A 17,187-nucleotide genomic window follows, 5' to 3' on the forward strand; every position below is an offset into this window, starting at 1 on the left:
GTATATCGTTGCTACACCCTGAACAATGGATATAGGACATTGAATGGGCCATAATAATGGCAATTTAGCAATAGAATTTAAAAAGTTATAGCCCTGCAAAGAAGGGGAACTTCTCCATAGACAAATAGAGCTGGCTAGGGATGGTAAATTATGAATTTGAACCATGGCGATCAAAGTGTTAATACTGCTGGAGCATTGGTTCATTTTTGGTCCGATTTTTCCTTGCACGATTTTGCGTGCCGCGTGGGAGCAAATTCGAGACACATATTCGGTTGCAAAAAGGTGTCTCACGGTCTCCTCTATGGCCGTGAATATTTTCACGCGGATCGGAATCACGGCACTTTTCCGTTTTGGCGAGTTTATTCCACGCTTTCGGCTTTCCTTTTCTAAGCATTTTTGGGGCTACATGTGAATGAGTAAAAGTTGCGGGACGCCCAGATGTTTCCACGATAGAAAGCTCGCGTGGATCCCATAATAGGCTCACTTAATACAGCGTTTTTTAAATCACGCAACATTTTCAGGGTCGCAAGCCGACCTTTTCCCCTCGTTTTCGATGATGGAAGTGATTTAGGAAACGATTCGGCACGCCGAGAGGTACCCGTGAATTTAATCTCGCGAGGATCGGCGCAATATTCGGCCCGTGGGAGCAGTCACGGGTTAATACAATTTTCAGAGTGCAGAGGGGAGGTGTGCAGAGGGGATGCCAGACAAATTATTCTGCTCACAGCCCCGTTTTAAACTTTTAAGGTGTGGCAGTCAGCTCGAATCTGATTGGCTAGTATTGGTTTTGGACTCTACATACATGAATCACATGGTGGGAGGCTGGAGAAAGACACCTGCCCCCTGCCTCTCCTCTAGCTGCAGTGAGCATAGTGAGTCTGACAGTGTGTTAGAGAGAGTGAGAAGGAGAAGAGGGAGACATTAAAAAAAAAAAAAAAAAAATTATAACACATGAAAGGAATGTAAACTATATTTAAAAAAAATTATATATATATATATTTTTTTTTTTTCATATTTCATATTTGATATTAATTCATATTTTGATAGGGAGGCCTGGCTTCCGTTGGCTTCCATAAGGATTCGCCACTGATTGTACATGCATATGAACACACACATGCACACAACTGTAGCATAATAGCAGTATGAACTTGTTCCCTGGAGGCGTGCAGCAGAACATGCCTTTACATGCAGACATACAGCCTACACACATGTAGTGTGCTGCTCATACAGGATTCTTGTGTTTGACCGGAGATGATACCTTCTAGCTTGTGGTGTGAAGTGCTGAGTCAGTTATAGGATATATATCAGAAACCATCACCTTCGTATGGCATGATACAATAATTCACCAGGGGTGTAAAGTACTTGAGTAATTATACTTCGTTACAATACTTAAGTACTGTTTTTGGGGATTTGTACTTTACTCAAGTATTATTAGGTTTGTATACTTGTACTTTTACTCAATTACATTTCAGAGAAAAAAAAACATACTTTCTACTCCTTACATTTAAAATGCAGACCTACAAAGTACAACGTACAAATCTCGCAGGTCCAACCATTTTAATTAGTATATTTGTTCCTCTGGCCGAACTAACGTTAACATTATTAATCCTGCGGCCGCACTTTATTTAAAAACAGCCAATCAAATCCCCATCAATTGAAAATTAACCCGCCCATACCCATGCTGATTGGTCCTTGTGCAAGACTAGAAAGCGGGGATCTTTGATTAAACACCTGCTATCAGAAGAATAGACAGTCCGACATTTTCTTTTTACTTTTTAGTACTAAACTACATTTAAAAGTTAAAACTTTTTGACTTTTACTCAAGTGTGTTTTTAGCCAGATACTCTGACTTTTACTTGAGTACGATTTTGAGATGGTACCCAATCCATACTATATAATGTATAATTTCTGGGTACTTTTTACACCCCTGTAATTCACTGAACCACATGTGCCAAAACACACCATATGTCTGCAATCTAGATATGATCAGTTGAATAGTAGTATGAATACATATATCGTTAGCCTCATACGATAATTGCCTAAATAATCTTTCAAGATTTTTGGAAAAGAAGAAAAAACTAATTTTCCAGCAAATGTGTACAAGTTTTTAAATTTATATTTTGAAAATAAGTTCCACAAGGTGTATCAACAAGTTTGCAAAAATACAAAAACACAACAACCATTGCGTAACAAAATACGGTGACTTTTAAACAAAATATGTTGTGACTTAGGCATTTTTTCCTCGTACATACATACATGTCAAGTTCAAGTTTCAAGTTTCTTTATTAGTTGTCATACAGAAGTACAGGATACTTTTATACAAAATGCTTCTTTCTGTTACGCTCCAGAGACTGTGCTAGACAAAAATAGATAAGTATAAAATAAGATAAGTATAGCAAGTAAAAAATAGAAGTCACGTACGTGGACACAAGTGTTCAGTATGTACATATGTACAATGTTCAATGCAGAGTAGAAGTAACTGAGTTACCATACAATATACTATACAATATACTAATATACAATATACTATATAGTGCAAAGCAGAAATGGGATGAGGTACAGTTTAGGTACAATTTACAGTAAGGTGTAATGAGGTATGGGTTGTAGTGCAAATTCTTTACCAATAAATATAAAGTGTGTTTAGGTGTTCTAAAGTGTGTAAAGTGGGTGCTGCAGTGAGTTGTTTGTTTAAAGTGAGTGTGTGCGTGTGGATGTGTGTGCTGTGAGTCCATTTGATGGTTGTTGCATAGTGTTATTGTTCGTTGAGCAACCTGATGGCCTGGGGATAGAAGCTTCTTCTGAGTCTCTCTGTGCTTGCGATGAGACTCCGGTATCGCTTGCTTGACCGCAGCAGTTCAAAGAGGCAGTTGTTTGCGTGGCTGGAGTCTTTGATAATTTTCTTAGCCTTACCCATGCACCGCTTGTTGTAAATGTTCTGGAGAGTGGGAAGCCCCCCTCCAATTGTGCGTTCGGCTGAACGGGAATGTCATACACTAAGGCAGTCTGTGTATGTAATGTTAAAAGGCACAAGTCACACGAGTGAGTTAGGCAGATGGGGATTTTTTTACTTGACAAGCGTTCTGATTGGCTGAGGACATAGGCACTAAGCCGGGGCGATGCAGCAATGTGAGGAGATTACAGTTAGGCAGAAATCTCAATTTGGCCAAAAAATTACTTAGGCAATTATCGTATGAGGCTAACGATATGTACATAGTACATGTACATGTACATGTAACATAGTAGCCTATATGAATCTCTATCACAATCTATATCACACTTATACTACTATATTTTCTAACCCTGCAATGATATACTGTTACATATATCATCATGTGAGCTAGCTTGCTGACAGGACATAATGTAATAGCGCTAACATCTCTATTTCTATTTGTGTGTGTGTTAGCTTGCCAGTATGAAGAGCTGGAAGGATATGCGCAAGGAGATCCAGTACTTGACGACCAACGCCAACGGCTCCCCTAGCCTGATGTACCAGGCTGTGTCCCGTATCGTCTGCGGGCACCCTGAGGGAGGGGGCCTCAAGATCAAGTCCCTCAACTGGTACGAGGACAATAACTACAAGGCCCTGTTCGGAAACCATGGCAACGACAGCGATCCAGTCTCCGCGTACGACAACTCCTCGAGTGAGTATCAAGGCGGTGCGACCGTGTGTAAATAAAACAAAAGTGTCAATTTGTCCAGAGTTTTATGATAAACAATATTTTACCCTGGTTGGCCCAGAGTCCAGTCCAATATGAAGATGATGATGATGATGATGATAGCAGTCTTGAACTGATCTCTCTCCCTCCCTCCTTCCCTCTCTCTTTCTCTCTCTCTCTCTCTCTCTCTCTCTCTCTCTCTCTCTCTCTCTCTCTCTCTCTCTCTCTCTCCCTCTCTCTCTCTCTCTCTAGCTCCATATTGTAACAACATGATGCGCAGCCTGGAGTCCAGTCCTATCTCCAGGATGATCTGGAGAGCTCTCAAGCCACTGTTGATGGGCAAGATTCTCTACACACCCGATACCCCAGCCACACAGAGGATCATACATGAGGTAGGACATGGACACACACACACACACACACACACACACACACACACACACACACACACACACACACACACACACACACACACACACACACACACACACACACACACACACTGAACAGATCAGAGCTGAACCGTCCTACACACAATTCAAGTACAGTGCTTAGAGCCCCCACCTCTCTCTAAGGGCCCCCACCAGTGGGAAATAGCAGGGGACAGGGGGATATCTCAGTAAATAGATAAACGAATAATCAATGTGTTAAAAGTAACCAAATGGTTTGGTTAAAATCTTTGGGGTGGTGAGAGGGGTTGGGAGGTTTGAAGGAGAGAGGGATCAATTCTCACTGAGGGCCACCCCAGGGACACAGATGAGCATTCTTGATGTGTGTGTGTGTGTGTGTGTTGTGCAGGTGAACAAGACGTTTCAGGAGCTGGGTGTACTGAGGGACCTGGGAGGCATGTGGGAAGAGATGAGGCCCAAGGTCTGGAGCTTCATGGAGAGCAGTGAGGAGATGGACCTGGTCAGGGTGAGTACACACACACACACACACACACACACACACACACACACACACACACACACACACACACACACACACACACACACACACACACACACACACACACACACACACACACACACACACACACACACACACACACACACACACACACACACACACACACACACACACACACACACACACACACACACACAGAGAGAGAGAGAGATGAGGTCCATAATGTTCCTGTCGTGGAGATTTGAAGATAGTAATCTGTGTGTCTCTGTGCCTACAGTATAATTATGTGACTGTGGGAAAGGACTGCTGTGTTTTGTAGTGTTCAATATGGCAACAGGTCAAGTCAGCTCTCTGATATTTATCTGAGTCAGTGTTTCTGACCACCAAATGACCACCAGTCCAACATGCTGTTAATCTTGACGGTGAGTCTGTCAGTTCTACTGGCTGCTTTGGCAGGCAGCTGTGTTCAGTCCCTCTATTATAAAACGACTTTGACTAGGAAATAAAATACAATTATAGTGAGTCCACTATAGCTGTTGTTTGGTGGACAAAAAAAACGAGTCCCATGTCCTGGTCATAGAAGAAGAGACTAGGAAGGAAGGAAGAAAGAATGAAAAAAGGAGAGAAGGAAGGAAATAAATAACAAAGGAGGAGGGAGAGAGGATCTGTTAAGAGGATCGTTTTGGTGGATGAGTTGGAGTGAGAAGAGGATGAAAAGGAGGGAGAAAGAGACAAACAGGTCAACAAATACAACTTCTCTACATCTGTAGAGAGAGAGAGAAAGAGAGAGACTTAAAACTGCGAGCAAGGGACAGACAGACAGACAGACAGACAGACAGACAGACAGACAGACAGATCAACTGATAAGAACTACTACAGAACTATTTGATAGAGACACACAGGCAGAAGTAAAAGCAGAAGTAAATCCTGTTTTACAAAACCAAATTGATTTCAACGGAGCACAGTGGGGTCACAAACAAGTCTGTCACTGTGTGACGTCACTCCAGAAGCTTTAGAAAATCAAACAGGTCTAGATTTCAATTATATCAAGTTCAAGTTTGTTTATTAATTATCACAATAAAATACACGTACTTTACGGTGAAATGCTTGGTTCTGTATGAGCCCCTGAGAGTGTGCTTCATACAGTAAAAAAAGTAAGTAAGAAAGTAAGTAAGAAAGTAAGTAAAAAAAGTAAGTAAAGAGAAATATACAATATACAGTACAATATGCAATCTAAAGTACAACCTAGGTACAGGCTAAGTACAGTGTGTAAAAATTTGTAAACAGTGAGGTACAATGCAGAAAATGAGGTACAAAACTTATCAATTCTCCATCCCAGTTTCTACTCAAGTCAAAGTACAGGAGGACTGGGGCAAACCAACTGTGTCTCTCTCTTCTATCTTTAGTCCATTACTTATGTCCTGCCAGCTAACATGGCTTCTCCCACTCAGACTCTGTATAGATCACATAAGCACTACCGCCACCTACTGGTCAAACGTGATACTGTAGAGTGTAGAACGACAGACTGAAAGTATTTTCAAACAGAAAAGTCACGCTTTGGTGAATGGGTCCTCCTTATCATTGCCATGAGTTCTTTCTTTACTGTCTGTAGCCCACAAGCTAAATAAAAAATTTCCCTGTGTAAAATAGTGGCCAAATATTAATTAAATATATGGGACACATACACAAGTACTACTTATGTGTCCATGTGTATAATATTATATATTATATTATATATTATATTATATATTATATTATATTATATATTATATTATATATTATATTATATTATATTATATTATATTATATTATATTATATTATATTATATTATATTATATTATATTATATTATATATTATATTCAGGCCTCGCTTTGTTTTGAAAATAACAAAAGTGTATTTCCCCTGAGGCAGCGATTGCACTATTTCATTAGAAGCCTCTGGCTGTTTTGCATAACCAAACCACCATGAAGCTGGTTGTTTTTCTCACATCAACCGGTGCTTGGTGGAGCCTGGAGAAGGGATTTGTCTGGAGATAATGGATTGGAATGGAGCCTGTGGAGGAAATACAAGAACTGACAGAAACATCCATTAAATAGAGACAGACAAAACAGAGCTAAACACAGTTCTACAAATGCAAGTAGATCAATATGATTTAACTGTCTGCTAGAAAACAACACATGAATACACACGCGCACACACAAGTAAATCCTGTCTTACAAAACCAAATTGATTTCAACAGAGCACAGTGGGGTCACTCCAGAAGCTTTAGCAAATCAAACAGGTCTAGATTTCAATTATATCAATTCTCCATCCCAGTTTCTACTCACATCAAAGTACAGGAGAGCTGGGGCAAACCAACTCTTCTACCTTTAGCCCATTACCTGTATGTACTAACTTACTGTACTAGATACATGTTCACACTCTATCTTAACATCGATACATTTTCACACTCTATCTTAACATAGATACTTTTCCCCACTCTATCATAACATAGATACCATGTTTCCACTCTGATTCTTAACATAGATAACATTCCCCTGCCTCTCTTCCTTTACATCCACAGACGTTGCTCCAGAACAATGCCAGCGCTGCCTTCTTCAACATGCAGCTCAGTGGGACAGAGTGGCGTGTGTCTGACGTGTCTGACTTCCTGTCCAAGGCTTCGGAGGACATGCGTCCCGCTGGCACCGCCTTCACCTGGAGGGATGCCTTCAATGAAACAGACCAGGCTATTCAGACCATCTCACGATTCATGGAGGTAACATTAGTGTGTGTGTGTGTGTGTGTGTGTGTGTGTGTGTGTGTGTGTGTGTGTGTGTGTGTGTGTGTGTGTGTGTGTGTGTGTGTGTGTGTGTGTGTGTGTGTGTGTGTGTGTGTGTGTGTGTGTGTGTGTGTGTGTGTGTGTGCCCTCTGCTCTTCTCCCCTTGCCCTTTAGCCTTTTCCTGTCAGCGTTACTAGCTGTTAGAATACTGTTATGTTTACAGCCAGCCTTGGGTAGTACACATAGTGGTTAAGGCTAGATTTAAGGGAACAAAATGTCCCGACCACGCTATGAAGAACACGATGTCTGCATAAACGTCCTCACTTTTCTCCCATGATGCTGCTCTACAACAGCAGTTTTCCCTTCGTGTTGAGATGCTAACCCAGTGAGTAATCCTGCCACTCATTGGCCATTTAGGTCAGGAAGCATTTTTATCTTTAACTGTGGCCAGCAGAGCTATTAAAAGCCTTGAAATCAAATGCTCCTTACCTTGACCTTAGCAAGGCTCCTGTCAGAGCAAAGCCTGATGTAAATGACAACAGTAACAGACAGCGTCTCTAGCCAAATGTTAATCAGTGTCCATGCTTTGGTGATTGGGTCCTGTTGTTATCATTGTCATGGATTATTTCATTAAAGTCTCTGGCAGTGGCGGCTCTACCACTAGGGGCGCTAGGGCGCCGACCCACCTGCTGGCCAGCTGCTGTTAAATCAGAGAAGAAGAGAATAAAACTTTTTCGTTTTTGTGTTTTATAGCCCTATAAATAATATAAACATGTTTAAAATTAATAATATTTACTCATTTTAAGTATGTTTGTATTTCCAATGCACAATATAACGTTATTATCTAAATAAAAAAAACACCGTTTTCCAGAGCAGGAAGTGACATCACGTTTTTTTTATTTTTTTTATTTTTTCGTATTTCTCGGGGGCAATACGCGATAGCGCTCTGCGTGCGCGTCACAGTTTGATCGCTGTCTCCGTCACAGCCAATCAGTGCATACGGCGTTGTGCGTTGAAATATGACTATTATGTTGGAATCCGAGCGCGATTTGAAGCGGTCTAGCCAGCAGCGTGAACTTCCGTGAAGGATTTTCCATAGCCGCATTTCGCGGAGACGCTCTCTGATTGGCCGACGCCAGTATTTCTTTCCATGGCAGAATTTCACAGAGACGATCTCTGATTGGCCGAATCCAATTTCTAGCTTCTAGCTTGGTTGAGATAGTTGTGTTGTTGTGAGATGCATGCAGCTGTTTGTCTTAGAGCGTGCCGTGCCGTGACTGCAAGTTCTTAAGCTTAGGCACTCTTTCAAAGTTGGTTAAGGTTAGAGTTTGTCTTAGAGCATGGCGATAGAACGCCAGGTAGTTTTGCAGTCTGTTCGAGCGGAAATGGACAAGGGAATGTACTTGTTGAGTGTTGTGGCAACGAGCTCAGCTGAGCTAACACTTGGCTAACTGCTAACTTGGCCCTGGACGTTCAACTAAACAGTGAGTCTCTCTCTCTCTCTCTCTCTCTCTCTCTGTATCTGTATCAATCTTGGATGCAATAATAACGTTACTTACCACACTGACTATCTCGATGGCTCATTGATTTAACTACTGCAGCTCTCTCGGATTGAAAATACGTGGATTATGGCTTGTTCAATATCGTCTATGTTTGAATGAATGAATGAGAACTTTATTAACAGATTGCAGAATGGGTACAATACAGTACGGCTCAATACACACAATTGTTAAGGGGATGCAGACCAGAGAAAGACGTTTGTCTTGTTTACATCAGGGTCCCAGATTTTCGATTCATATCGATAGTTTAATAGCTAGCCTTGGCTCGTTTAACAATATGCAAAATATGTGTACAGCCCTGTACTCATACTGAAGTTATTCTTGGTATATAATAGGTCTGATTGTGTAACGAATCGATTCCACGTCGCGCTGTGTGTGAGAGAGAGAAGGAGAGAGGGAGAGATCTGCCTGTGTTTGTAGACGGGCGAGTTTTGTTTCTAACTTTTCTATTTATATATTGTGTTTCAAGTTGTGAATTAGAGTCTAGACTACTTTATTTGACTGGTTGTGTGTTGTTGTAGTAACAGCTGAGCGACTCGTTCATAAGAGCCGATTCATTGCCGTGAGCGTGAGTCGAATCGCTCACGTCTGGCAATGAGTGTTGCGTGGTACTGTACTGTACATGTTTGCATTTTGCAAAATGTTTGGTATAGCGCCCCCTAGTGGCGAAACCCACCGGCCGCCACTGGTCTCTGTAGCACACAAGCTAAATGCCAAATGCAATTACGTAGCCTCATGCTGCACCATTGATGTTAATATGAGTTGATTACTCAATTAGCCTGGGGATTTTCTTTAATGATACAGTATAACTCTCCACTGTGAAACTGAATGGAAGCAATCATAGTTTGAATCTGGCTCATTCCTACATGCGTTATTCTTTCTTTTGTCATTTTTCCACTGTATAATATATATAACATGTATTATTATTATTATTATTATACAACAGCATAAATACACACACTTCCCATGACCAACAGAACTGACTTACTTTGAGTTAAGGGGTATATGGAACAACTATAACACACAACCTTGATGTTTAAGGAGAAATCTAAGTAGTCAGCACTCACTCAAGACAACCTTGTGACCCACTGACTTGAAAAGCTTCCAAGTAATCGTTCATTTGCTTGTTAACTTCTCACACTGGGAAAGTGTGTCAAGGCCTTAGCATTATGATCTCTCACACAGTTTTCTTAAGGTGTTTTCAACCCAATGGCTTTGCAGACATTAACTGTGTGGGGGTTTTGTGTAAGGCAAGCATGTGTAAATCAGTTTATCATATATTTCTGATTAAGGAAATCAGGCGTCAAATTACTTTTGTAAGGTTTTGTAAAATCCCTTTGCTTATGTCCTATGTCAGTTTAACTCAGTTTAACTATATTTCTCAACAGCACGACCCATGACTGATGTTTAGCAGTAGGTTAATGAGTTCACAGTCTTTCACAGAGATTACGTTTTTTAGATGAACACTTTTTAATTTCTCTCTCTCTCTCTCTCTCTCTCTCTCTCTCTCTCTCTCTCTCTCTCTCTCTCTCTCTCTCTCTCTCTCTCTCTCTCTCTTTCTGCAGTGTGTGAACCTGGACAAACTAGAGCCCGTAGCCAATGAGGAGCGGCTGGTGAACAAGTCCATGGGTCTCCTCAGCAACCAGAAGTTCTGGGCGGGGATCGTGTTCCCTGACATTGCCCATAGTGACAGCACCGACCTGCCTCCAAACGTCAACTACAAGATCCGCATGGACATCGACAACGTGGAGAGGACCAACAAGATTAAGGACGGGTAAGAGATCATGAGACTGGCTTTCCTGCTGGTTCAGTGGGTTAAGGGCGGGTAAAGAGATGATGAGACTGGCGTGGGCCTTCCTGCTGGTTCAGTGGGTTAAGGCGGGTAAAGAGATGATGAGACTGGCGTGGGCCTTCCTGCTGGTTCAGTGGGTTAAGGGCGGGTAAAGAGATGATGAGACTGGCGTGGGCCTTCCTGCTGGTTCAGTGGGTTAAGGCGTGTAAGAGATGATGAGACTGGCGTGGACCTTCCTGCTGGTTCAGTGGGTTAAGGCGGGTAAGAGATGATGAGACTGGCGTGGGCCTTCCTGCTGGTTCAGTGGGTTAAGGCGGGTAAGAGATGATGAGACTGGCGTGGGCCTTCCTGCTGGTTCAGTGGGTTACAGTAAGGCGGGTAAGAGATGATGAGACTGGCGTGGGCCTTCCTGCTGGTTCAGTGGGTTAAGGCGGGTAAGAGATGATGAGACTGGCGTGGGCCTTCCTGCTGGTTCAGTGGGTTACAGTAAGGCGGGTAAGAGATGATGAGACTGGCGTGGGCCTTCCTGCTGGTTCAGTGGGTTACAGTAAGGCGGGTAAGAGATGATGAGACTGGCGTGGGCCTTCCTGCTGGTTCAGTGGGTTACAGTAAGGCGGGTAAGAGATGATGAGACTGGCCTTCCTGGTGGTTCAGTGTGTTACGGCACATTTCCACGTACTTGTGATATTACATGTTTGAATCTGGTGCACCTCACACGATATCCCCATATTGTCTCTGTCCACTTTATACTCTCTAATAAATCAGATATGCAGAGATATTTCTATAAAAGGATTGCTGAAATTAAAAGGTAAAACCTAATATAGATTTTCATATAAGTTTTATAGGCCTTTACTTTTAAAATGGTAACTTGTTTGAGGATGCAATCCATCTGTATTTGAAAGATTGAGTAACAATCAAAGTAACAATTTATTCCTGAAATGCATACATAGCATCAAATAACAGTACAGTAATAAATAATAAATAAATAACAGTAATAAATGTTCCTCCTAAATCTCGTCGTACCTCTTACCTGTGCTGTAGGTACTGGGACCCCGGTCCTAGGGCAGACCCCTTCGAGGACCTGCGCTACATCTGGGGGGGGTTCTCCTACCTGCAGGACGTCATCGAGCAAGGCATCATCAGAGCTGTCACTGGCTCCAAGGAGAAGACTGGAGTCTATATACAACAGATGCCCTACCCCTGCTACGTTGATGACATGTAAGTAGACATGGATGGGTGGATGGATGAGAGGATGGAGGATAATACAACTCCTCCCCTGCCACATGCTATGTTGATGTGTGTGTGGTAAGGATAGATAGATAGATAGATAGATAGATAGATAGATAGATAGATAGATAGATAGATAGATAGATAGATAGATAGATAGATAGATAGATAGATAGATAGATAGATAGATAGATAGATACATACATACATACATACATACACACACACACACACACACACACACACACACATACATACATACATACATACATACATACATACATACACATACATACATACATACATACATACATACATACATACATACATACATACATACATACATACATACATATACATACATACATACATATACATACATAGATAGATTTTACCCCTCTCTCTATCTCTATCTCTCTTCTCTCTCTCCCTATAGGTTCCTACGGGTGATGAGTCGCTCCATGCCTCTGTTCATGACGCTGGCCTGGATGTACTCGGTGGCCATCATCATCAAGGGCGTGGTCTACGAGAAGGAGGCGCGGCTTAAGGAGACCATGAGGATCATGGGATTGAACAACGGCACCCTGTGGCTCAGCTGGTTCATCAGCAGCTTGATTCCGCTGCTGATCAGCGCCGGGCTGCTGGTGGTGATTCTAAAGGTAGGTACTGAATACTGATCCATTGATCAATCAGTGAGTTCATTATTTAATTAATCAGCCTTTACTGGGAGATACATCCACACACACACACACACACACACACACACACACACACACACACACACACACACACACACACACACACACACACACAAAGTGTATTAAATCATTAATATGTATGCACATGATTTAACTTCTCTTTCTCTCTCTGTCTCTCCCTCCTCCTCCCTCCATCACCCCCCACCCTCTCTCTCTTTCTCTCTCCTCGTCAAGATGGGGAACCTCCTCCCGTACAGCGACCCGGGCGTGGTGTTCCTCTTCCTGAGTTCCTTCGCCGTGGTGACCATCATGCAGTGCTTCCTAATCAGCACGCTGTTCTCCCGCGCCAACCTGGCGGCAGCATGTGGAGGCATCATCTACTTCACCCTCTACCTGCCCTATGTCCTGTGTGTGGCCTGGCAGGACTATGTGGGCTTCGCCGGCAAAGTCATAGTGGTGAGCGAGGAAGAGAACGTTTGATTTCATTAAAATTAAGAAAACTCAGTTCTTTGGGGGGAGAATTCGGAACAATTCGGAAATAAAAATGAATAAAACTTGTCTGACCCTGCACTCTGACCCCTATGGTCAAATGTCCACATATTTCTCAGAGGGATATGAGAAGAAGTTATTTCCTCGTTATGATAGGAGTGATTCAAATCCCCAAATTCACTGTCTTTGCTTTTAGTTAAAACCTTCTGTCTCCTCCCTCTCCTCCCTCTCCTCCATCTCCTCCCTCTCCCAGAGCCTGCTGTCCCCTGTGGCCTTTGGCTTCGGCTGTGAGTACTTTGCCCTGTTTGAGGAGCAGGGAGTGGGCATCCAGTGGTCCAACCTGCTGGCTAGCCCCCTGGAGGGGGACAGCTACAACCTCACCACCTCCATCTGCCTCATGCTGTTTGACGCCTTCCTGTACATGCTCATGACGTGGTACATCGAATCTGTATTCCCTGGTGAGTTTATATATTAAGTGGGATTTAGGGTCACAAATGATACAGTAGTGGTCATGATTGTAGATGTGCAAGTCGTTTTGTTAACCATAGAAGCAGAGCCATCCCTAGACCTTTGGGGGCCCTAGGCAAAGAAAATACATTTGGGGCCCTTTCATTTGACCTTAAATCAAACTGACTGACTTCCCTACAACCAATTAAATTAATTTAATGTGTCGGTCACTGAGATTGTCATTGGTTGGGGGCAGTGCCTGGTCTGTCTGGTGGGCAGGCCGGCCCTGCATAGACACAAAATGGCACAGTTGAAAACAACCCATTAATAATAATGTGTCTTCTTTTCCAGGCCAGTACGGTATCCCCAGACCATGGTACTTCCCCTTCACCAGGACCTACTGGTGTGGAGAGAAAGAGAACAAAAACCTCACAGCCTCACAGGGCAAGAAGGGCAACGCTGAAGGTACAGAAAACTAACATCTGACACTGTTTTGGTTAAGTTTTTATCACATTTTAAGATCAGATTTTAAACGTTCTCCTCTCCTCCTCTCCTCTCCTCTCCTCTCTACTCTACTCTACTCTACTCTACTCTACTCTACTCTACTCTACTCTCCTCTCCTCTCCTCTCCTCTCCTCTCCTCTCCTCTACTCTACTCTACTCTACTCTCCTCTCCTCTCCTCTCCTCTCCTCTCCTCTCCTCTCCACTCTACTCTACTCTACTCTACTCTACTCTACTCTCCTCTCCTCTCCTCTCCTCTCCACTCTACTCTACTCTACTCTACTCTACTCTCCTCTCCTCTCCTCTACTCTCCTCTACTCTCCTCTCTACTCTACTCTCCTCTCCTCTCCTCTCCTCTCCTCTCCTCTCCTCTCCTCTCCTCTCCTCTCCTCTCCTCTTCCCTCTTCTCCCTATAGCTGTGTGCATTGAGGAGGAACCGTCCGACATAGAGCCAGGTGTGTACATCAAGAACCTGGTGAAGGTGTATAGCCATGGCAACAAGCTGGCTGTGGACGGACTGACTCTGGGTTTCTACAACGGACAGATCACCTCCTTCCTGGGACACAACGGCGCTGGCAAGACCACCACCATGTAAGCACAACATAGTATTATGCTGTTGATATAGAATATATTAGAACCAGAATCTATAAGACTTGACTTGAATCAAATAGGATAGAATAGAATAGAATAGAACTGAGCTGAGAAGACCGTTTCTGTCTTGTCTGACAAACTGTATCTGTATTAAAGTGTATTATGGCTGTATGACATGGGTTATTATTATAGTGAGAAATGGAGTCTATATCATGCCACTCTAGTATATTGTTATCTTGTTATCATGTACAATGGGTTTACCTGTTTGGAGTTTAGCTAAGATGAGACCATTTTGAAAATAGTTGGACAAAGTTCAAGGTTTGTCAAACTCGTTCGGTGATTGGCTAAACTCTCATCTCTCCTCGATCTCAACCTCTGATAGGTCGATCCTGACAGGCTTGTTCCCGCCCACCTCTGGCACCGCCTATATTCTGGGTAAAGACATCCGCACTGAGCTCAGCACCATCCGCCAGAACCTGGGAGTCTGTCCTCAGCACAACGTCCTCTTCAGCATGTAAGTAGACACGTCTTAAACACGACAACAGTAGTCATAGCTGTTTACTGTAATTAGTACCATGTTATACAAGACTAGTAGTGTGTTTTGATGTTTAATTTAGTCTTGTCCCAGGATGTTAGGCCATTAAAAGACACTACTGCTCCTAATGTGAGGTCCCAGATGTCGGCCCACGAACCACTTCAGTCTCACCCCATAGTTTATATACTGTATGTATTATATATATATATATATATTTTTTTTTACTGGCATTTTACTGTATTGTCCTATACCCCAGGCTGACGGTGGAGGAACATATCTGGTTCTACGCGCGTCTGAAGGGCCTGTCAGAGGAGAAGGTTAAGGCTGAGATGGAGCAGATCATCAACGATATCGGACTGCCTCACAAGCGACAGGCCCGCAGCAACACCTTGTCTGGTGAGTTGGCCTTAATGTTTCATTTAAGTCACAAAGTCAAGTTCAGTGTGAGTCAGGTAATGGTGATTCCCTCATTGAAAAAAGAAAAAAGTTGACATGCAGAGACATTTGAACAGAAATTCGTCAATATTGTCTCCAGATCATATTATGCAATTATTAAGATAGAGGCCTCTCTATACATGTATTTACATATTGATATATTACCTGTCTTCACTGCAGTAAGTGAAGTAACGTTAGGTTAAGAATGACCTTTGTGAACTGACCTCTGTGTGTGTGCTGGCTGGGCTTAGGAGGTATGCAGAGGAAGCTATCGGTGGCCCTGGCCTTCGTTGGAGGGTCAAAGGTTGTGATCTTGGATGAACCCACCGCTGGAGTCGACCCCTACGCCCGCAGGGGCATCTGGGACCTGCTGCTCAAATACAGACAAGGTAAACACAGATGTCTGATATTATCCTCGTATTAAACCTTTTGGGAGTACTTTTTTTGGAATGTTTCTATTCTATGTTTAGATCTCTCAGTGGCTAGTAGCCATCATTAGAATGTGAGATTGTACACCCGAGGGAGATAATATAAGAAAGAATAATAATGTATTGTATTACTCTTATCTGGGGGCCTGCTTCCCAAATACAGACAAGGTGTGCAAATCTCTATTGTCATCTGTTCTGAGTGATGTAAGAAATAATAATTAAAAAAGAAAATCATATTTTTTGTGTAAGGGAGAAAGGGTAGGATGAGGGACTGTGTATTCTTTGAAATTACAGAGATGCGAGCTTTCCAGACATTCTCAATTTCCTTCAACAAAAGAGTGTAATTTCCTTGTTCTGCCTTAAGTGTCTCTTCGTCTTTCAATCATCATCGCTATGGCGACAGTAGATTCAGTTTGATGGTTAAGTCTGTTTAGTTTGACAGTTAAGTCCATTTAAAATCTTCTGTCTCTCATATTTAATTGGATTGTCCAGGTCAGAAAGGCACCCTGTCCACCTACCACCATGAAAAATTTCATTTAGGATTAAGTTATTTCACAATTTTAAACTGTGTGAAGTCTTTTCTTCACCTCTTCTTCCATTACATGTGCGTATACATTTTCCATTTGGCTTTTCTGTAAAGGTGCACCCTGTCCTACCACCCAAGCACGAACCAAAATGTTTCTCTGGGATGAAAACACCTCTTGTCTCAAACCCTCTAACCCTCCTCTCCTTCCTCTCAGGCCGAACCATCATCCTGTCCACACACCACATGGACGAGGCCGACATCCTGGGCGACCGCATCGCCATCATCTCCCACGGCAAGCTGTGCTGCGTGGGCTCCTCCCTCTTCCTCAAGACCCAGCTGGGGACGGGCTACTACCTCACCCTGGTCAAGAGGGACTACGACCTGTCACTCCAATCCTGCAGGAACTCCGCCAGCACCGTCTCCTACGTCAAGAAGGGCGAGAAGGTACGCGGAGAGATAGAAAGAATGGTTTACTTTCAATTTAGCAGCAGTTCAATTGAATGTATAATGATCATAGGGTTCACTCTCTCCATCTTATCTCCTCTTCAGGATGACAGCGTGTCAGAGAGCAGCTCTGATGCCGGCCTGGGCAGCGAACCAGAGAGCGAAACCACCACCATCGGTAAGACA

General features: G+C 42.9%; 1 protein-coding gene across 2 annotated transcripts in view; it reads left to right on the plus strand.

Moving 5' to 3' along the window:
* LOC311232328 (phospholipid-transporting ATPase ABCA1-like) overlaps positions 1 to 17,187 on the plus strand; it is an 82,134-nt gene that overhangs the window by 46,179 nt on the left and 18,768 nt on the right. For both annotated transcript variants that reach the window (XM_084319083.1, XM_084319084.1), the window contains exons 9-24: positions 3,404 to 3,641; positions 3,909 to 4,048; positions 4,455 to 4,571; positions 7,131 to 7,325; positions 10,453 to 10,661; positions 11,721 to 11,897; positions 12,343 to 12,565; positions 12,839 to 13,060; positions 13,347 to 13,551; positions 13,892 to 14,005; positions 14,459 to 14,633; positions 15,016 to 15,147; positions 15,425 to 15,564; positions 15,855 to 15,992; positions 16,772 to 17,001; positions 17,107 to 17,179. In XM_084319083.1, coding sequence (XP_084175209.1) covers positions 3,404 to 3,641; positions 3,909 to 4,048; positions 4,455 to 4,571; positions 7,131 to 7,325; positions 10,453 to 10,661; positions 11,721 to 11,897; positions 12,343 to 12,565; positions 12,839 to 13,060; positions 13,347 to 13,551; positions 13,892 to 14,005; positions 14,459 to 14,633; positions 15,016 to 15,147; positions 15,425 to 15,564; positions 15,855 to 15,992; positions 16,772 to 17,001; positions 17,107 to 17,179 — 2,728 coding nt within the window. The remainder of the gene's footprint in view (positions 1 to 3,403; positions 3,642 to 3,908; positions 4,049 to 4,454; positions 4,572 to 7,130; positions 7,326 to 10,452; positions 10,662 to 11,720; positions 11,898 to 12,342; positions 12,566 to 12,838; positions 13,061 to 13,346; positions 13,552 to 13,891; positions 14,006 to 14,458; positions 14,634 to 15,015; positions 15,148 to 15,424; positions 15,565 to 15,854; positions 15,993 to 16,771; positions 17,002 to 17,106; positions 17,180 to 17,187) is intronic.

Source organism: Notolepis coatsorum (genome assembly GCF_963971535.1).
Source record: "Notolepis coatsorum genome assembly, chromosome: 7".
In the NCBI taxonomy this organism is placed as follows: Eukaryota; Metazoa; Chordata; class Actinopteri; order Aulopiformes; family Paralepididae; genus Notolepis; species Notolepis coatsorum.